This window comes from Nilaparvata lugens, chromosome 6, assembly GCF_014356525.2.
Source record: "Nilaparvata lugens isolate BPH chromosome 6, ASM1435652v1, whole genome shotgun sequence".
Classification (NCBI taxonomy): domain Eukaryota; kingdom Metazoa; phylum Arthropoda; class Insecta; order Hemiptera; family Delphacidae; genus Nilaparvata; species Nilaparvata lugens.
In genome coordinates, this window is record NC_052509.1 from 18,125,607 (window position 1) to 18,148,729 (window position 23,123).

The following is a 23,123-nucleotide window of genomic DNA, read 5'->3' on the forward strand; positions in this document are numbered from 1 at the left end:
ACAGGGTACATCTGAATATTGAGGAAATTTATTATCTAGGTTTGTCTTGACAAAAGTAGCTGGATTCTACTTACGTTGGCTTCCACTTGAAAAGCTTCCGTTTACCTCATTTAGGCCCGTATGCTCAATAACTAGTAAACAGAAATTTAACTTGATCCAAGATTGTATGAAGCTGTAGTCGCATTAATTATAATGTTGTGTTTGAAACCACATTAATTATAATGTTATTAATTATTAATGTCGCATTAATTATAATGTTGTGTATTAAATCACCAGTTCTATTTGAACTTGGATGAAGCATCCGGGCTCCATATACTGATATCCATTTCAAACGACAACATTCTTCATAGATAACATTGATGCAATAGCATCCCATACAATCAATGTTGAAAGTTTGAAGTGAATCTCACTAAAGGGTTGAAAAAAATCCAACATACCTACAGGCGCTCGACTTTACCTACAGACTCCACTACCTTTATTCCACTTTTTGTTTACTTATCGGAAGAAAGTTTTTCAACAAATTGAGCCTCGGATTGGTTGCTTTCCCGCCAGTAGAAGAGATGCTGCTCGCGCGCTTTTCTGTTTGATTTTTTGGCGCCAATTCAATTATAAGGGAATCGAACGCAAGACAAATATACTGCACTCAGACCCTTTCGCAAGCTCCACTCACTCAATCGAGTTAATTAATTAGAAAAAAGATGACTGCTGGAACCAAAATCGGTGGCTTTTTTCGTCGTTGGACTTGGAAGAAGAGAGTGAACGATTGCGGAGAGAGAAAACATTTTAAACGTGTTCTTTTTAATTACACAGGCTTACGATTGTCACTTGATGTCTTCTGTTTTTTTGTTTTTTTTTTTCAAAATTATAAATGACCAACATTATATATTTTCATTTCGCAGTTCGCCTAATCTCCATCTTTCTTTTGTTGGAATAATTTGATATTCAGAATTTTTTCACTTCAAAACCTCAAGACCACCAATTTTAACCAACAGGAAATAAATTGCCATAGACTGGCGCCTATTGCATGTCTACCTGACAGCACGATTGCAATTTTTGTGAAGATTATTGCAATCACAATCTTCTACTTGACAGTTTTTTCTGATGTGAATAAAAATCTTTGTTAATTCCATAATTTTATAGTTGTGTTCAATATACTCGTACATTTATATTTTTTAGAAAGTTTAGTTTTTTATCAGTGTAATTTGATCAATTTGTTGCACTACTTTAGTAGAGATAAACTAACTATTTATTGTTTGAGATTTTATATTTTTAATTTTCCAATCCCAATATTTTGAAATATTTCATCCATTTCTTAAATTTATAATATTTAAATATTTTACACTATTATGTAACTTCGAGTTAGGTTCTTCCTCGCTAATAATGTTAGTGACAATGACAATAGTTTCTTATGTTTCTTATTTTGGACTCGCTACCTTGGCATAAGGTTCGCTACTATAAGATGATTAAGATTATAGATTTTTTTTGTAGAGAATTACATTTAGAAATGAGGAACGATAGTCATCTAAGCTCATTAGAGTAAACGAGTAAACTTTGCGTTCCTACTAGGAAAATTGAGTGGAGATATACCCATATTTTAAAAGGTTTTTGAAGATGTAATGTTTTTCAGCAATATAACTGTTCTGTAAAAAAGGTTCAGTAGTTGTATTCCAGGACGAAGAATTTTCCAAATCAACCTATACAAAATAATACTTTACGGGTTTCAATCTTCTCTGCTTCCTCCAAAATTACATATTACAAAAAACGGATCTTATTTTGCTTGGCATTTATTATCATTATTATATGTGAGAGGCTGTTAAGTTATATGGGACTTGTAAAACTCTCAAATTTTGGCATGCAGGCTGTATATCAAGTTGGCAACTTTTATGGTGTTGAAATTCTTGCTAGCATTTTATAGTAGCTGTGAACTTTTTTATGACGCCATGCTGCGAAAGAAGTCTTCAAAGCAATTCGCACTTTGTTAGAAGGAAGATGAGAACGTTTTAGTGACCCAACTGTCATAAATATCAACCATTAATAACTGTTCTGATATTAGATTCTTTATAACAGGAAACAGGGTCATAATAGAATATACATAGCATAACTACTCAATATCACGTTATTTTCCAACTCTTGAATAAATTTAGTTCAATGAAACCTAGTATATTGTGAATCTTAACTGGTTTTTGTGATTCTTTGATATTTCTCATTTCCTCCTGAATCTTCTTACAGGGATATTGTTGCAGAATGCAGGATAACCTATCAATATAAATAGATCAATGAAATGAAGAGCAAAATCTATAATGAATTCAATGAACATAAACAGTATATACAATTTTCTCATACAAGTCAAGTTTTTCAAATTTCAACCAATATGTCCTCTTAAACCTTAATATATCATTGTCCCAAATAGTGTCTGTTGAAGAGTGTTTCTATTTTCTCCTATGCAACACAGATTTAGAATATCACATTTTCCAACTTCCAAATTCCCTTTTAACGTAAAACGAAATTACGAGAAACACAAGTGTATCACAAATTTAGTTGAATTCCATTAATATCTAGTTATGTTTAGAAATTTAAAATGATCAAATAATTGAAATGATTACTGAATGAAGAAAAACCTTGCTACTAAACACGAAATCGTATAAATTGTATAGAGTTGAGAATCGCAGGTTGTCAAAAGCTCTAACAGGGGGTTCAAGAGGATGGAGTAAGTTTTAGTTCACCCCCCCCACAATTTGTCCCTCCCAAAATTCCAGGTTTGGAGACTGTGCCCTGCGCCCCCCCCCCTGAGCTGAGGGCATTGACTCTGATCACCCCCAACCACCCTCCCACCGGCTCACCCCACCCCATATAGCTCTGGGATCAGCATTATTCGAGAGAATTGCTTGACGACGGAAAGATTATGATGCTGTCTCAACAGATACTATTGCTGTTGCTCCTCTGCTCAGACGTCCTTGCTTCATTCTCATTTAGATGAAACTAAACAAATCTTCAACTGCGTTTTTATACGAATTTTGTTTTCTAATGACAATAAATTATTTTGATTTTGAACCATTGCACAATCCTCCAAAATCTCAGTCAGATGCCGTACTTCAGTCGAGTAACGAATCGGGAAACCCCGAATTTCATTGACTACAATTAATTGACTATAAGTAATGAAAATTCGGATTACTACTATTACTACTGTAAGTAGGAAGTAAAAAAAATATTATGTGAGATTTATTTAATTCTTTGAATTACGGTATTATATAGGATATAGGATCCTTGAAGGACGGGGATATAGAGGAAAATTACAAAGAATCACAGGACTGATCCATCACTTTTTACATCCTGCTTGATGATTGCTCCCTGTCACTTATCTAGCGGCGCATTCCATTTACTCGCTTTTTACACTTTCGTGAAAAAATGTCAATCATTTCCGTAATTATTTTAATGTCTAAATTATTAACCGTGTTAATTTTTTGCGCGCCCTACTTTTAAAGAAAGAAATTGTGTGTTGGCGGCGCTGGAATTTTAATTGGATTGTGCAGAAAGAACTTGATAACTGTATCCTTAATAGTAATAATTTCCTCAAGAAAGGAGTTTCGAATTCAAGTCTGACCTTGATATTGTTGATGAATTATCAAGTTTTCCTCTTTTTTTGCATGTTGTAGACATTAGCAATTTTCTCATCAAATCAAAAACAGGGGGAAGAGTGTAGTTTCTCGTATTAAATGTAGGTTTTGGTGTGTCTCGAGAGTTGAGAGCTCTCTATTGTTCACATAAAAACAGAGTGGATGATCTATTGTACAATGAAGATGGATTTCAAGCTCATTAGCTAGAGATAGAACTTACTTCCTCTTTTGAGTACTCTTTTCTTTTTGGGTAAAAAATTATTGTATCTATTAATTTGAAAAACTAATGATCAGCTCATTTTCAATGGAATGTAATCCTTGATCCCTGCTGAAAAACTACTTTTGAACTCATTTCTCATAATGAAACCATTTCCTATTATTAAAAACAATCACTCACCAACTTTAATCTTTGCCTTATCTTTTCTATTGGTATAATAAAGATAATTGGTTGGACCAACTCATATATTATGGGGTCGTAATGGGTCATTGTATAAGCCAAATTATATCTATATAGCTACAACTTGTAGCTAAATATATAGCATTTATACACGTGCCTCTTTGTTGTCGAGCATTAAAATTATAGTATAGCTCTACTGTATTGCCCACTCGTGGGGGTGGGATATGATATGGACAAGAATATAATAGTTGTATCTCTATTGGCTGTATTTTACCTTCCTCATACTCTTTCTCTTTTCTCTATCGCTCTCGCTCTCTCTTTCTCTTAGTTGCAGCTGTGGCCACCATCTGTCAGTGTTTGAGGGGTCTGTGATGTAGGGATGATCATATGACTGACTGTATCTCTCTCCCCCAAAATACACACATCGATCTTTATGACTGTGTCGAGTGACATGACATGCAAACATGCACACACATGTACAGAGCGCAGTAAGCATGCACCAGTAAAGTCAATTTCCTGTTTCGGCTGTATTTTTTGTTGGTCTAAATTGGGTGGTTTTAGAAAAAAACGGAACCGAAATAACGAATGAAATAGTTGTATGGGGAGAAACTAAAAATGCGTTATTTTTGTCCCTTTTTTGTAAAACTGTTTCGTTTTCCATCACTTTTTATTAAAGTGGTACTGGTTTAGATTTGTTGTAAATAGAAATTTGTTGATTGAATTGGGTCAAAATTCGAAAGTTTTTTTGGGAAACGAGGTGACAAACTGAAAAATGAAGCTGTGGGATGAACACATTTATCTTGATCCATCCCGATAGTTTGTATATTGTTTGCTTCATTTTTTTAGATTTGTTAATTTTTTTGGAAAATTGGAGTCCAATTTTTCCTGTACGATGGGAGACAGTGAGATGGTTTCCCCAAAAACATCCATTCCATGGATTGAAAAACATCCATTGAAAAAATTAAATGGATACTTTTTGAAGTTTGAACATTGGGCTCGATATTTAATGTTATTAGTTTAATATTATCAAATGCTCTAGTATCAATATTATAAATATTAATCTAAATTTAGCAGAGGAATATTAGAGGGCTCGCCTGTTTTTCCTTTCCCAAGATCATTTTAATGATGAGTTATTTTGTATAAATGAATAAATAAATATTACTTCCTGTATGATAATCCTATTCCACTCTCATTGACCAAACCTAAATTTAACTCTCAATTTTAATCAAGTTTAAAAAAACATTCAATTTCTAACGGTTATGTTTTCATTCGGGTCAAAATCTAGTTTTCTTTCAATCTAACAAGAGTATTTTAATCTGAAAACAGTATTGAAAATGTCCTATTGAATATTTATTTATAGTTTTTTCCAATACATTATTTCTAGCTGTGTTATACATAAATTTACGCCTACTATAGTAAGATTCACTTCAAGCTGACAGCTGTGGTTGAATGGTACTTCATTGATGTTACTTGTGAGGAATGCTGACAGTGGAAATAAGTCTCACCGTAGACTAATAGTGGAGATTTATCTGGGAAGGTTGTGAGCCTTGAAATACGACACTTGTCCACAACAAAAACAACCTAGTTTGTGATAATATATTCAAACAAAACAGAACTTTCTATTCTAGTCAAGACTCTAATGTGGTTTTTCTGTTGGTGACACTATTGGTGGATGGAGTATCACTATAACACTATTGCTGCTCAAAATCACGAAGACAGGCTATACGGTTTCTGGCTCACAACATGATGAAACCCGAAAATATGATACCTTGATTAATCTTTTAGTATGAACAAAAAAATCACCCTCACGAAACTAAAATTGAGAGAAAAATGCAGTCTGACCAGTCCGAGGAGTTTCTATTGGCGAAAGGATATGTGAGCTTTAATAACCTGATTGATGTTGCATGGATTTGTAATATGAGAGCTGGGAAGTTTGATGTGAAAAAGTGAAGTGAAGTTACTTATGATCGGTGACTGGTGACTAAACCCCTTGACACAATATTGAGTTAGGCCTTATCGGGTTGGATATTGTTTTGGTTAAAACGATATTGTTTGGTTGTACAAGCTTTCTGAAGAAACTTGAGTTCACAATCCACGACTACAATGCTTCAAGATCTATCAATTTGTCTACTCTACAATAGTTATATAATGCACCATCAACATGTGTTCAATAATTGCATCAAAGCTAATTCAAAATTGAATAAAAACACACATATGTGGTCAAATTCTACATAGTTTTATTCGGTACACGACCATGGTTTCGTGACCACACCGGTCACATTTTCAAGTTGACTCAGTCGAATTTTTAAAAAGCTAATTCAATAATTATTAAACGAAACAAAAATTACAATATTATGAATTAATGAATAGTGCATAGAATATTGCAGACTAGAAGGAATGTGTACCCTCCACTTTGGCAATAAGCGAATTTTGAGGCTATTGTCATGTTAGTATATAAATAATTGATAGTTTGAAACAAAATCATTATATTATAAATTCCACCGTATTGAACCCTTTGAATGACAGTTTCGTTTTGAAAATGACAAATCTTTGCTGTACTTACTACTCACTATAGTTCCTAATACATTGGAATGTATAAGAACAGTATTTACAGTGCAATTTATTGATAACTGTATTTAAATTAATCTAAATTATCAAGAGTGACTTATATTTGCTCACAGGTATCACACCTATGCAGGTTTTACTCTCTCTTCCTGGATTATAACTTATATTGTTCTCATACTAGTATAATTATTTTGCAGCTTTTATTATTGTATGTAAATATTCTCTGTATAACCATAGAGAAAAGATAGCATAAGAAGATGTTCATGTTCCAAATCTGAAGCCGATTTTTTGTTAACTTGAGCCGATTACTGTTGACTATTGTTTATTATTATTGGTTAGGCCAGGTGAGAGTGTAAGAATGGCATTGTATGTATACCAGCGTCACAGCTTCACAAGAAAGAACTATCGGACTATCGGCTTGTGTTAACAGTAAGATTTGAGCATAAACGCCCAATACAATGGGATATATTCTTGAGCTATCTTTTCTCTATGACAGGAACGACCAACTGGTGGCCCTGCTGTCTTTTCTCTCCTATGCTATAATTCCTGTTCTATCTTCCTTTTGGGGAAATAAATTCTATATCATTGAAAGATTACCCTGCATCAACAAATTTTCTACATATTTTAACAGATTGCTAGATATTTATATGTTTTGATGGTGTGCCCAGTGAGTAAAGGGTTGTGTTTGGTGTTTGTTGCAGAATGTGGACCACAAAATGAAATACCGCTCAAAGAAAGGCCAGCTGCCCTTCATCGAACTGAACGGCGAGGAGATCGCCGACAGCTCAGTCATCATCAAAGAGTTGGGCCAGAAGTTCGACAAGGACCTCGACGCCGGCCTCGACAACGCACAGAAGAACGTTTCGCACGCCATGATCTCAATGATTGAAAATCATCTCTTCTGGTTAGTCAGTCATTCAATCTTCATTCATTCATAATACAATCAGAAAATGGTTGTAGCTACTAATGTTGAAAAAATCTTGGGCTTAATGCCTGTAGTCTTCCTTGCTCTGTAAATAAATAAATAAAACTAGTGGGTTTACTGTGTGTTTGGAAAGAGAATTGAAAATTGGTCAATAACTAGAAATTTCTTAATAGTTTGTTTGAGTGATATCAATTGGTCTTACTAAAAGTAATTGGTCTTAAATCTAGTTCTAAGCTTCAGAAAGAGGAGTAGTTCAAAAACTATAATATCTGAATTGAATCCTTATATTCATCTACCAATAAGAATTTGTGAAATGTACCGTATTCAAAATTTTGTAGTAGGAAATTCATAATTAAAACTGTATAATAACTGGAGCTTCATTGCAGTTACAAAATTGAATTGTTTATTCAAGCGTTATGTTAATTCATTACGGTACTAGGGATAGAAAATGCAAAATAACAACAGATTCTATTTGTTATTAGTTTATCACGATTATTTATAATAAAATACATTTTTTCAATGTATAGTTCACCTTCATAGAAGCGCATTTTCTCATTTCTCAAATGAAAACTTACAGTAATAATTAAAACTGTTTTGATACAGAATAAATTGATACAAAATATATAACTTTGTACTTGAAACAATTAGGGCCGGTTTCCGAGCTCGGGATTTAGCTAAGTCCTAGACTTTGAACAGCTGGAGTCAGAAAATTTGTTTTTCCAAAACGGGGCGTAGTCGCAGCTTTTATAACAGTAGTCGTAGTTTTTATTTTCTTATTTCTATAATTGGAAACGTTTTTCCTTGACGAAATTAGACATTCCTGAATAATTCAAAATATCTGAAACTACACTATTTTCTCTCTATTTTATTTTGTGTTCAATTTTCTAGTTTTCTCATAACTAATGAACAGTACAATGGATTGTGATAATGAAAGTCCTAGTACCGGTACTCAGTTTGTCACTGGATCAGGAGATATTGTGAACTTATCAGAATCAATTATCTTGGACTTTGATATCAGTGAAGATGAATTAGAAGTTGGAGATTTAGATGAATTAGATGAACAATTGTTTACTAAAACCGTTCAACTGCCTGATGCAGAACCTGATGACTCAACAGAAGAAGATGAACCAACTGTAACCCCTCCAGTTTTTCAAGACGAGCCTTCAACTTCTACTGCCCCCCAAAATAGGCCTACCAGGTATGATAAAAAATCGGAGGTGCTTAGAAATATTGTGTGGAAGAAAACAAACTTAAAAAGATCTGATAGTGACACAAAGTTTAGTGGTGATGACAGTCTCCCCCCAACAATCACAAATCTACAAACTCCCTATCAGTTCTTCAGATATTTTTTCACAGATGAACTGTTGGAAAAGATCATTGAGGAAACAACAAGGTACGGCACTGTAATCAACCCTGAAAGACCATTTATTGTATCTAGGACAGACATTTTATCCTACATTGGTATTTTAATTTTAACTTCAATAATGACAGCTAAAAACATAAGATTCTATTGGAAATCAAACATTGGAATGAGCATTATCCAAGAAGCTATGACTGTAAATAAATTTGAAAAAATCAGACAGTTTCTCCATTTCAATAATAATGCCAATCTCATTCCACATGGACAACCTGGGTATGATGCCCTCTTCAAAATCAGACCAGTTTTTGATTCACTTCGTGAAAGATTCTCATCCATCCCTGTGGAAGAACGTCTTGCAGTTGATGAGCAGATGTGCTCTACAAAAGCAAGACATCATCTGCGAATGTACATGCCTGCCAAGCCCCATAAATATGGTTTTAAACTTTTTGTTCTTGCCGGTATGACAGGCTATGCATATAATTTCGAGGTTTATACTGGTCAAGAAAACGCTGACATTAGGGATGATGAACCAAATTTAGGAGCTAGTGGTAATGTTGTACTTCGCCTCGCAAGAATTATTCCAAGAGGTGGTAACTACAAGTTATACTTTGATAACTACTACACTTCAGTCCAGCTTCTTGTTTATTTGAGCACTCAGGGAATTCTATCATTGGGTACTGTGCGAGCAGATAGGATCCCTGGCAGTAAATTACCAGTGTTGAAAACTGCAAAGGAGGTCAAGTCTGTAAAACGTGGCACATTCTATGAGTATGTTGCTAACATTGAAGGCTGTGAGGTGTCTTCACTCATGTGGGTTGACAACAAATGTGTGAGAATGCTTTCCACATTTGCTGGAGCTGATCCAGTGGAAGATGTAAGGCGGTATAACCGAGCTACAAAAAAGCATGAAATGATTCAATGTCCACATGTGATACGGGAGTATAACAAGCACATGGGAGGTGTTGATTTACTTGACAGTTTGGTTGGGCGCTATAAGATAATTATGCGCACTAAGAAATGGTATTTCCGGCTGTTCTACCATTTGATAGATTTAACCGTAATAAATGCCTGGATTATGTACACCCGGATAGCAAAAAATGATCCTTCTCTCAAACCATTAGGGCCGGTTTCCGAGCTCGGGATTTAGCTAAGTCCTAGACTTTGAACAGCTGGAGTCAGAAAATTTGTTTTTCCAAAACGGGGCGTAGTCGCAGCTTTTATAACAGTAGTCGTAGTTTTTATTTTCTTATTTCTATAATTGGAAACGTTTTTCCTTGACGAAATTAGACATTCCTGAATAATTCAAAATATCTGAAACTACACTATTTTCTCTCTATTTTATTTTGTGTTCAATTTTCTAGTTTTTCAAAATTTAATTCAAACGTGACTATGACAATGACTGCGACTACGCCCCGTTTTGGAAAACCAATTTTCTGACTCCAGCTGTTTAAAGTCTAGGACTTAGATAAATCCCGAGCTCGGAAACCGGCCCTTAGTGATTTGTAAATTATTCTTATTAATCAATTTTACTGGTTAATCCTTACAATTTTGAAGTTGATATGAATTCGAAAATGCTTATTATAATGTCTTGAGTGGCGTTCCAGTACCGAACCTCACAATTTTCGAACTACTTAATTTCAGATAATTTAAATATCTTTGAATTTATAAAATTCATGTTTGAATCTATAAAATTTCACTTTTTTATTGTTGTGTTGCAGGGTTGTAATGTGGTGGAGGACAAAGCAGCCAGACAACATGATTAAGGGATACAAAATCAATCTGCAGCACGCCCTAGGAACAAGAATACCAAACGCTGTGCTCAATCTCTTCTTCAAATTGGGCTACGGCAGAAAGGTCAGTAATATTGCATTCATATTTTCTGCAATTTCTCTCAAAATTCTCCTATTTTGATTAGTTGATGTACCGAAAACTCATGAATTAAGGCCTACTTTAATATTAGATCAGTGGCAACAAATTTTCATTGTAATCTCCTCTATTATTGCATTCATATTTTCTGCAATTTCTCTCAAAATTCTCCTATTCTGATTAGTTGATGTACCAAAAACTCATGAATTTAGGCCTACTTTAATATTAAACCAGTGGAAACAAATTTTCATTGTAATCTCCTCTATTATTACGGTGATTTGGAACTTTCAAAATAGACTGATCGTAATCAATTGATTAAAAACTGGTGATCATGTAGCCTACCCTACTAAAATAACAGTGTCCATGACAAAATGTCCGGATAACTGTGTTCGGATATTCCTCCAATGGCAATAACTTTCATTGTCTATTATCTTCTGTATTATTGCGGTTGTTTAGAACTTCTAAAAATTGGAATTTGTTAGGCCCTTTATCTGAATTTAAAATTTTAATTCATGCGTAAATTTTTTGAACAATCAACCTCTTAGTTTTCTCTTTGGAGACTCGACATGTCTCTGCGATGAAGCCTTGATGATCGTAAAAAACTGAAAAAAACGTGCAAATTTTAGCCAGTGCAAAGCATAGGTTACCTGCTGTAATGGATAAAACAAATTAGATTTTTATTTGTTTGTTTTTTCAGGGCTCGAAGAAGGTGAAAGCGCAGGGCATCGGCGTGCACAAGCCGGAGGAGATCATGGAATTTGGCCAGAACGACCTGAAGGTGTTGTCCGAGATGCTGGCCGACAAGCCGTTCTTCTTTGGCGACGAGCCCAAGCTGCTGGATGTAGTGGCTTTCGCCAACCTGGCGCAGATCCACTTCATCGACAAGGAGCTGTCCTACCAACTGCGCGACTTCATGCAGGACAACTGCGCCAACCTCGTCGGCCTCGTCAACCGCGTCAAGGAGAGGTAGCTAACACTACGTTTAACGCTAAACCACGTTTACTTGTAGATATGGTTGCATTTATCATAATGTATTTCATTCAGGGTTTAAACGGACATCCGACATTTCTCCATTTAAACCGAGAATCTGCTTACGGGCCTTAGTTAGTTAACCTTTATTTATCAACAGAACATTCTATTGAAACACCAACATTACAAAACCCTGCTAACTTAACATAATGGTTTTTCACTAAACCTTTTGCTGTTGAGTTCTGCTCCAGAGAGGAGTGGAAGTCTGAGGAAGGGCCCTATTTCAAGAGAGGTAGCCTTTTCTGGCTACGGACGGTTCTCTCATTGAAGGGAAATCTGGCTACGGGGTGTACAATGATTCACCCAGAACAGAACTCTGTGCAAGTCTGGGACAACACTGTACAATTGGCAGACATTTGGGGCATCATGACTTGTGTCAACATAGGCATTGTCAGACGCTATTGCGACTAGCACATGGTAATCTTGTCAGATTGTCAGACAGCCCTCAAGGCTCTTGACTCCAATGAAATCAAGTTAAAATTGGTGTGGGAGTGTCACAAAACACTCAGCAGGCTTACAACTCGCAACTCTGGTGCATCTTGGTTGGGTACCTGGCCATGTAGGCATAGGTGGAGATGGAAAGATGGTAGGCATAGGTGGAAATTGACGAGCGTGCAGATGAGCTTGCGAAGCGGGGTTCCAGTATGCCATTCTTTGGTCCAGAGCCAAGCTGTGGCATAAGTAAAGCAACTGCCCAAGTCTGTTTTCTACATGCGACATGGTTTTAATTTTCAACATGAATTTCGGAATGTTTTTGAAATACTTTTAAGGACACCTATAAGATATTTCCAATCGGTGTGCAGCGGATCAAATAAAGACAAACATGAAACATGGACGGAAAAATCAACAAATCATATAAATACAGATACACGTGTTGAGCCGACCTCTGGATCGCACATTATCAAAACATGCCATCCACCCCCCGCGTATGCGCTAAACTATGTAGAAGTTTGGGCAAATCACCCAAAAACGTATTTCGAATTACTGTACGTGCGTTCTCATATTCAAATCTCGAATCACTTGCGTTCTCGCATTTAATGTGAGGACTTCTTGAGGTTTTTACCTATTGACAGTGTACTGCTTTCAATAATTCACTTTGATCAAAGTTTTCTTCAAATCTGTTCTAGTAATTAATTTTCAGAGTTCATTCAAATCAATGATTAGGCAAACCATGAATTATTCGGCGATGCTTTTCTATGCACGGTTGTTGTTGTTTGTTATTGTATTTTTTGCTAAATTCAACTTTGTTTTTTCAGGTGCTTCCCAGACTGGGATGATATCTGCCAAACTCTAGACCTGAACTCGCATCTGCCAAAGCCGCCTCCCGAAGAGAAGGAGACCAAAAACAAGGACGAAGAGAAGAAGGCAGAGAAGGACGGTGATGAGAAGGATACCGAAAAAGAAAAGGTGATTCTTCTATTCAACATTCCCCTACATCTATTATTCCTTTCTGCAAATGAATCCTGGTCAAAAATGTTTACTTATACAAATTGATAAGGTTTCGAAAGCATAGATTGAAAGACATTGATGTTGTCAATACCTCTATATTTGTTCAACATCACGATGTGACGACATTAATGTCTCAGGCACGGGTGTACAAAAACATGTTGAATTGTAATCATGAGTAAATGCCAAAAAAGAACCAATCAGAGACGGCTCTTTTCGGAAAAATATTTCTCTGATTGGCTCTCGTGGCATTTAAACACGGTTTGAAAATTTCAATCAATCATTTAACCCAATTCTAATCAATTATTATAGATAATTTATGCACTCTGATATGGAGGAATACAAAACAGTAATTGTCTTTGGCTACTCTTAAATGGAAATAAAAATTAAGTACCGTTTTGTAAAATTGTTTACTCACATGTTTCAGCTATGATGCCATTATCAAGTGATTGAAAAAGGGTAAAGTGATTTTTCAATCACTTGATAATGCATCATAACCGAAAAATGTTGTGAATAAACAATTTTACAAAAGTGTACTTACATTTTTATTCTTATTTCTAGGGACAGTAATTTATTTTCAATCCATTTTGCAAGAATATTATTCCATTTTTTTCTCAAATCAAAAGGATGCAAATGATAGCATATCACCTTAATCTGAGTATCCTCACTTGGAACCGCTTACAAGTTGAATAATAATACAGTCACAAACATTTCTTGGTTTTCCCTGAACGATTTGTCAAACTTTTTTACGTGCTTGAATAATTTCATCTCAGTTCTGTATTGTGTTCAAGGCTTGATAATTTTCGGTTCTGCTGCTTCTCGTATACCCTACTTTTCTACTGCTATTTGTTATGAATTGAAAATATTGCTGATGAAGGAGGTTATTATTATCCTTGATAATCACAGAAATATATTTCTTCTTAATTGATCCACTAAATTTTGTTGAAATAAAACATTTCTTACTGATCGTCTCTAGCTCTATAGAATTTTATAATTTCATCGTGTGTTTTTTGTTTCAGTCTGAAAAAGAAATCGAGAAGGAAAGCGAGAAAGAAACAGACGAGAACAAGGAGAAAGAAAAAGAGAAAGAAGAGAAGAAGTGAAGTGTCGTCCGCAACAACACCTGTCCCCCCTCCCCCTCATCACCTTCTTCTCAATCCGTATTCAGTGAATACAAGAATAAAACATAAGTGTAGCTTTTTAAGAGAATATTTCTGTTCGGTTTTCTATCTACCTACTCTCAAGTAGCGCAGATTGAACATTATTATAAAATTGTATTTGTGACGCGACGTCCTGTTTATTAACAAACAGCTTAACGTCTTTATTCTATTCTGTAATTGATGAACAATATTACTATACTTCTCTAATGTTGCTACTAGTTACTCATACGTAATTGATTACTGCTCTTATTTATTCTTCATTCCATGGCATTTGTTAATGTATTTATACTGTATTCGTTCTTACACTATGCTAGATAAAGGAATGTTCCCACCAAACGGCTTTAGACTGGCCAAAATACTTTCGTTGCTTTTCTTTAACTATTATTATTATTATGATGATATTATTATTATTGATGTGAGAATGATGATGATGATGATGAACTTGTATGTGTAAATAAGTATTGAGATACAGTTTTATTATATAATTTTAAATAAAGTATATTATTATCTAGAAAATTTATATGTTTAATTTATAAAAGATTTATATATAATTATGCGTTCGCGAATGAATAACTTTGGCCTCTCTAAATCCGAACATGAAGTGGACATTTTTCTATGTAGAACTTTTAGGGATATTTTAAGATGTTTTTATAAAATTGATGAGAAAAACTAAGAAAAATTCAATTTTAAAATTTAAGCAAGCGCTCAAAGTATGAACAGAGTCTGCTCAAAGAACCTAAGAGAATATTGAGTGATTCATCGTCAATATTGATTATAACAAACCAACAAACAGTTTCAGGGACCAGGGCAGGACTGGTGCATTTAACTTGGCATTTAAATATAATAAATGATGATGAAGCTACGTGTACTCACCTCATAAAGTCTGTCTTTCTTTTATACATAATTTTCATTTTTTTATCTTTGTAATAAAGTATTTGATAAAGCTACAAAAATTACTTCTTAGCAAGCTACGCGATCGTGTTTATAAAACTATACGTATGAATAAGTTGTTTGTGAAATTGAACTAGTTTCTCTCCTAAATAAAGAACATCCTTTGCTTTTGTAGATTAGTGTAGCTAGATGTTACATCTCAACATAACAAACAATTTTATATAGGGAATATCTCACATCCAGTTATTATCAATTTTATCCTTGATAGAAGCCACCCACATAGTCTATTAATTACAGTAGGCCTTCTGTTTTTCATTAGATTGGTTGCGCGAAGTATCTTAGAATTTATCGCATAAATACTTACGTTTTTCAACCAAATGGGTACTTAAGTTTCAAGTGCGTAAAAGTTCAGTATTTACTCTCAAGTTTGCTATCTCTTTCACTTTTTCAGTATTTACTGATAGCTCTCATTTACTTACATTTCTTGAGTATTTACTGAAAAGTAGGTTCGTAAAATTTTCCTTTTACTGAACCCTCAAGTAAATATGGACTAGAACTTGTATGGCTTACCCAATCTGCTATACATCTATTCTCTCGCAGTACCAGCCTTATCCACGGATGGCCCAAACTCAATAAACTTGTTATCAAGTTTAATAAATTCGGACCACCCATGGATAAGGATGGCTCAGCGTGAGAATATATGTATATCAGATTGAGTGAGCCAGGAAAGCAATGAATTGTAAAACACTTTGCGTAACCATGCTTACGAAAAACAGAAAGCCTGCTGTGATATGATGCTTCTGTCAAGGATAAAATTGATATTGACTGCTTTTTATATAGGATATTTGAATGAATCATGTCGGTGGTCGCATCTCAAGTTCAAACGTGAGCAACATATTGACTTTATTAATTATTATGATTATCTTATAATATTCGTATAATGAATAAATGTCTGTTGATATTCTCCTGATCCAATGAATGTTTCTATAAATGGCAGTTACAGTGGCAGTTGAATGTGTGCGAAGAAGATGAAGAAAGTATGTTGTAAGCCGTTTATTATTATTGTGCTAATCCTAATCGATTTTATGGGATGAGTTATTTATATCGTTGGACCGAGGCATCTTTCAATTGTTTGGTTACTTCAAGATTTATTGTGTGATGCAGACGAGTTATACAACTGAATTTCTTCGAGCTTTTGTAGTATGATCTTCGGATTCCGAAGAAATGTCAATAAATAGCTTTTCCACCAAAGGTCAGCAGAGAGTAAATTTCAAAGCTAGTCGAGATTGAGTTTTGTACAAGATCATACAAACCTGCACTTCACCTTTCCTCTTGGAGCCGTTGGTTGAATTGTTTCTGATAAGTCAACAAATATAAATAATGGATGATTTTCAAAGTTTCAGCACTTGTTCACTTGAATTTTCCAACATTTAATATAATGCTACATTTTCATGACTTGTTTCACCTGCAAATTATCATTATTGTAATATATATATAATTTCATGTTGTTTTAAACATTCTGACAATAGAATAATTGGAAATATATTATTTTTATTGTAATAATTTCAAATATGATTGTAATGATTATTATTCTTATATATTAGGGCTACTACATGGTAATGTTTGAAAGTTGTCAGAAAGGCTTAACAGTAGAGCTTATTATGATGAAGCAGAGCTGTAAGTAAGTACACCATTGCCTGAATAAAAAAATTAAAAACACTCCACTTTTGATTTTTTTGTTAGTTATTCTTCTTTCCCATTCCTATGATTGTTTTATATTTTATATACTAGGGTTATTTGTGTGATTGAGAGAGAAACTTACTTAAATTTAAAATTTTCTATTACGAAATAGTTAAAATTGTGCAACTAGTGTGCAAAGTGACAGTTTGCTGAACCGAAAGAAACGTTTACGCACGAGCCGTAGGCGAGGGCGGAATGGTTTCTTGAGTGCAGCAGAGGAACTTTGCGCACGTATTTCACATTAAATTTTTCCTACAGTTACCATTGAATATGAGAAGTGGTTGATTATGGGTAAAATGAAGGCTGAAATCCATCAAATGTTTGAAAATTAATAATAATTTATTCAAATTAAAAATTGAATTAATCCAATTAATTTGAAAACTTGAATAATTTTGAGTAAATCTTAAATTCTAAATAATTTTTAACCAATCAATTTATGAATGAAAAAACTATTATTTGGAATAATTAATAATATTCAAAATGTATAATTATTTAATGAGTCCTCATTTTAATTTATTTGAAAATCAGAAAAAATATAGATGGAACAAATTCGCATTCAAAATACACGCCAACAATGTCAACAGCTGATTGGGATGGCTGCAAGATAATACGCAGAGTATTAAGAGTACGCAAAGTAATACTTTGTGCACTAGAGCGGAAAAGTGATTCTTTGCGTTCTGTAATTAGTGCAGGAATGGTCACTTTTCAAGGTACTGTATCTGTAGGAACAATTTATATTTTTTTATTTTGTCTGCCATTTTGATCGTTTTTTTTTAAATAGGAAGACAATGAAAAGCAAAAATCTCACATCAATATTACAAAAATCAAACTTGAAAATATCAATAATTTTATGTATATAAAATATTGGTGCATAACATTTTCTAATTCACCAAAACCTGCATTGTTTAAGCATTTTTAATAAATTGAATTATTTCAGGGCAACAAAAATATTGAACAGGTACATTAAACCAAGGCTAAGAAGTCAATAAATTGACTTGGCTACTCTTGTGTTTTGACTCCCTGTTACAAAATCCAAAATTTCTCAGCAAGTAGTGGAATTCTACCAGGGCAGCAGTTAATGTAAAAGAGGCCGATGCTAACAATAAAGAGTCAGCTAGCTCTTGATGAGTCTCCCTGTTATAAATTCAACAATTCCAAATCGAAAATTCAATCAACAATTTCTTTCCGATTTATTTATTTGCAATTAGGTTCCTGTAAATCACTGGATTTCTATGAGGATAACAGAAGAATAGAACACGTACTGTATCATAGCAACCTCTAATTCTAATACAAGGCCCCGGCCTACGATATTGCAACGTCGCAGCGTAAGCCTGGAATCTACATTATTGGTGAAAAATATTTTAAAAAATACCAGCTGATCTTTTTCACCAATCATGTATTAGATTCTAGGCCTACGCTGCGACGTTGCAATATCGTAGGCCGGGGCCTTGTATTAGAGGTGGCCTTGACTGTATGCCTTGAGTAATTTTTTCTTCAAAAATTCTTTGTGAATCAATTTTATCAATATCAACCGGTTCTAAATACTAGCGAGGATTTAGTTGGATAACGAATCATGCAAAAATCATTTCCAGCAAGATGAGCTAACAATAATTTTTATTCATCCGATACAATAAGATTGGTTATTAGCTTTCATAAGAGTTGTGAAAAGATAACAGACCAGAACATGAAATTCAACAACTTTTGAGTTGACTCGATTCTCAGTACTAAGAGTTTCAAAGACAACTTTATAATCTCAATATAAAATTTAATTATAAGAGTAAAACCACAAAGCAGAATAAAGTTGGGCCATATGAATAAAGTTGAGCATTTGCTTATACTTCTAAAATATTGAGCATTTGCTTCATTTTCTTTGAATAAACGTGAGCAAAACCTTTTGCTCATGCTCATCAAAAAAATAGTTTGAGCATTTGCTCAAAAGTAAAAGCTTATACTCAAAATTGTATGAATAAACTAGAGCATTTGCTCAACTTTTGAAGCAAATGCTTCGTCTAGAGCAGCTTTTCACCTTTTGCTCATAGTAAAATGGCTCAACTAATTCGTGTGAGGAAGAGGAAACTATACAAGATACTATCACAACCAATAGTTGAGAAAACTCTTTTTAGATTCAACCATGATATTATATATCACCATTATTCCTACAAAAGATCTGATATAAAGATAGCCATCACAAAATAGGAAATAGGCATTTAAGAAGATGAGAGTGTAGACGATTATATGAAGGCTATTGATATTATAAGATTATGCTGAAGATTATTATAGAGATTACAATTATCCACGCTATTATTTCAAAATTCTAACCTAAAACTCAATACATAAATAGAAAACAGAGCAGACGACGCAAAATCAAGCGGTGTTGCCTACTTGCATATTTAGCGCTTACTTGAGCTATAAAAACAAAGTAAGGCCACAAAGGCGAAACAGCTGATGAAAAATCTTTAAAATACGTTAGCATTTGCTCCAGAGTTTATGAGTATAAGGTAAGAGTATATAAGGTAAAGCTTATTCATATAAAAATGAGCATATGCTTTGGTTTTATTCATATGGCCCAATGAAGTAGATTTGAAAATCAACTTGCTATTTATCACTTTGAACGATGTTCATGTTCTCATATAACATAGATTCATTGCTGATACATATTTCTGCAATGCTCTTTTATGGAACAATAAACTAGGTACCGGTACTGAAAAATATTTTAATAGAAGATGAAGTTTGAATTTATTCAGACGGAAGTCTGTCCTCTTAGGAAGTATTTCCTTCCAAAGCATCACTAAAAAATGAATAATTTTGTGAATATAATAAAAATTCTTCTACATTATTCATATAAACACCAGGTACGTTTTAAGAGAATTTGAATGGAATCTTATTGCAATATTTATACGTGGTAAGTTGTATTTAGAATCCAATTAAAAGATTTTCTTTGCCCACATTCAAGTATAATATTAGTAGACTCTGTAAGACTAACAATAATAATATTGTATTAATTATATATTTTTCAACGTCTTCATAAAGCATACATTGCCACAAAACATAATTTTAGCTCAAAGGTAATTAGAATGTATTCTAACTGAAATTTAATGCATTTAAATTACCGGTACGATTGTATCAAACTTACATTATGCTACAATTGAAATTTAGCCAAAGTTTAATGTATACCTAATGAAATTTTATGTTAATTATATTATTTTTCAACAAAACATTATTTAAAGAGCTTATTAAATGAAGATATTATTTTTTCATTGAAAATATCATACGTAGTCGTTCCCATAGACTGATCTAGAGTTTACTTCCATGATTATCATAAACATGCTTACTTCCTAACATTGAACATCCACTGATATATTTTTACAAAGGTTATTGTATTTTATTCAAGTACAATATTGGGTGGTCCAACAGAAAAAAAATGCTACTACTGTAGTAAATCTAATAGATAGCTAAATTTCAGATTCAGATAGGATTTCAATATTTCTAGCTTAAGATTAATTTTAATGCGGAATATTATCAATTTGAATTATTCTGAGAGACAGTGATTCAAATATATTAAAAGCTGTGAACAGGCTTTTAATTCAAATACACAGCAACTCCCTTGAATTCAAATACATAGAATTGATCCCTTAATTTAACATCAACAATGAATGAATCCAAATCCAATGAACAAACAACACATCAGCTAGGACTTTACACATACTACTATTCATTTTTAAGATATTTCTTGATCTAGGTAGACAAACACTAGAAGTAATATCTATTCACTTATTGAATATTATCCTAAACTCTCAATACAATTCATTTCAAACTGAGTACATGAACACATGTGGAAATTCGATAATTTAGTCTAAATTAATACAGTATACAAATTTGGGAAGAAAATACGATTATCAATTTCATAATATTGTTAATTTCAAAGAGGGAATATGTAGTTTATTCATTTAAAACACAAAAATCCAAGATAATTATTTCAGATGAAGTACCTACCTAATAGTGAGGTTCAATAAAGCATGATTGTATTCAATGATATTGTCAATAGAGATTTTACTACAAACATTTCTAACATTAACTTAATCCGGTCACAATTATTTTTAGAAAATGATAAGCAAGAAAATCTTGGTAGTCTATTACAACAGTATGAATAATAATACTGTATTAGCTAGTTATGTATTAAGAGCGTAAAACGCAACTTTATTACTTGAGCGACAGTTTATTTGCGAAAGCATTCATACATTTGTAATAATTGCATTCCAATAACAATACAATAAATCATTATCGAAAATATTAAATTTCGAAAAAATGTTAATAATTATTCCACCAACTGAAAAAAATGGAACTGTTCGTGATAGAGATCTGAGAGAATAATCATTGTGAATTTGTTGAAAAAATTAAGGCAGAAAAATATCAAGTACCTAATTTCTTTTAAAATTCTATTCTCCAAATTACTGAGTATTGCTTTTCAGGGCTTTGAGTTGTGACTCAACTTAATTTATAGGTTTACAAACATATTATAATAGTATCGAACAGGGTAGGTCTACCTTTTGGTATCTACTTAACTAAAGGGTCTCCCCATTAACAGTATTGATATAATTTAATAAATTATCAACAAATACGTATGCATAATTATTGCCTTCATTAACAACATTAGAAGTAATTCATAGCAAGGTGGTATAATGCTTGGAACATATAGTTACAATTAAAATTATTATTCTTAAAAACAACCTGTTTTACTAACGGTGATAAAAAGTTTCTAACGGTGATAAAAAATCAATTATTATAATACTAATCAAAGATAAAAAATGTTTTTCGTTTATAATAATGACTGACTTTGTTTTATTGTTGAGAGTAATATTTTTCTGAATGAGAAGTTATTTCGGATAAGGTATTCAAGTAAGAAAAGCAGGGATATGCTGCTCATACACTTGAAAAAAGACACATAACATGAATAAAATGGAGACGAAATACTGGAAAATAATGTTCCAAACATCATAAATACTAATCTATAAAAATAAATACTAAAATTTAATAACTAATAACAAACAGTGTGCTTATAGCTTAAAGCAAGTCAAATACATGTGCAACAAGAAAAGCAATAACTAATCAAATTATGATTACTGCATGACTAAATACTCTGAAGAAATACGAAACACTGGTTTAAAGATTGATACAGAATTATATTCACCTTGTGAATACAATTCAATAATATAGATTATGCTTTACAAAAATATTAATTAGCAGTCTTGAAACTTATTACTAAGAACAACTGATTGTCAGCTAATGACATAATAGATTATAACACACATTATATGTGGAATTATGAATATAATTGGAACAATTCAAATGAATACTGTGATGAGCTGGTACATGGTATGTGAAAAATAATACATTTATTACAATACATTGGCTTTCTCCGGTTTCCCCTCAACAATAAAGAACTCTTCTCAATAATAATATCTACAAGGAAATGAAATGATACAGTTAGAGGTGATTGATTACATGAAAAAGTTTAAGAAATCCTTCTAACTCCTAATTCCTTCATAACAGATAGAGAAAACTTTCAAAATCTCATCTTAAAAATACACTGATATTTTTATTAAACAAACTAGTACCCTTTTATTTGTCTTTTAATAACACATATTCAATAAAGATAAATAATGAAGCATTGATAAAAGACAAGTAGAAAGGTAATAACGGATGTTTCACGACGGAAGCAACCATAAGTTTAAAAAGTTGGTAATTACAAAGGTAAATTTCATGTGCCCTAAACTTCAACGTTGGCAAAAAATGTATTAAAGGCCAAATGAGAGTGTAAGACTCGGATGCCAAAAGCCTTAAACTTTAACCAGAGATTCAATCGCACATTGGAAAAGTTTAGATAACCTATTTCAAGTTATGTTTGGTACAGTCAAAAATTAGACTTTAATGTGTGACATACTCATAAATTGTTGGAATTGGAAGAAATACGAAAATAATGTGAGCGTACGATAGATTAAATAGGAACAGTGAAGACCATATATGCACCAGCTCAGTTTGAGCTACGATGCTGTTGGTTTAAAGTCGGAATGTAACACATTGAACATGATTACATCATGTAATCGTAGATTAGCGATGAACTTAGGTGTAA

At 33.1% G+C, this 23,123-nt stretch overlaps 1 protein-coding gene across 1 annotated transcript in view; it reads left to right on the top strand.

Annotated features, from left to right (window-relative positions):
• LOC111048645 (failed axon connections) overlaps window positions 1–16,984 on the top strand; it is an 86,507-nt gene extending 69,523 nt beyond the window's left edge. Inside the window, exons 2-6 of the mRNA XM_039430307.1 lie at window positions 7,278–7,480; window positions 10,580–10,715; window positions 11,425–11,693; window positions 13,013–13,163; window positions 14,222–16,984. Of these exons, the coding sequence (XP_039286241.1) occupies window positions 7,278–7,480; window positions 10,580–10,715; window positions 11,425–11,693; window positions 13,013–13,163; window positions 14,222–14,305 (843 nt within the window). The 3' untranslated portion in view covers window positions 14,306–16,984. The remainder of the gene's footprint in view (window positions 1–7,277; window positions 7,481–10,579; window positions 10,716–11,424; window positions 11,694–13,012; window positions 13,164–14,221) is intronic.
• Window positions 16,985–23,123: the final 6,139 nt, after the last annotated feature.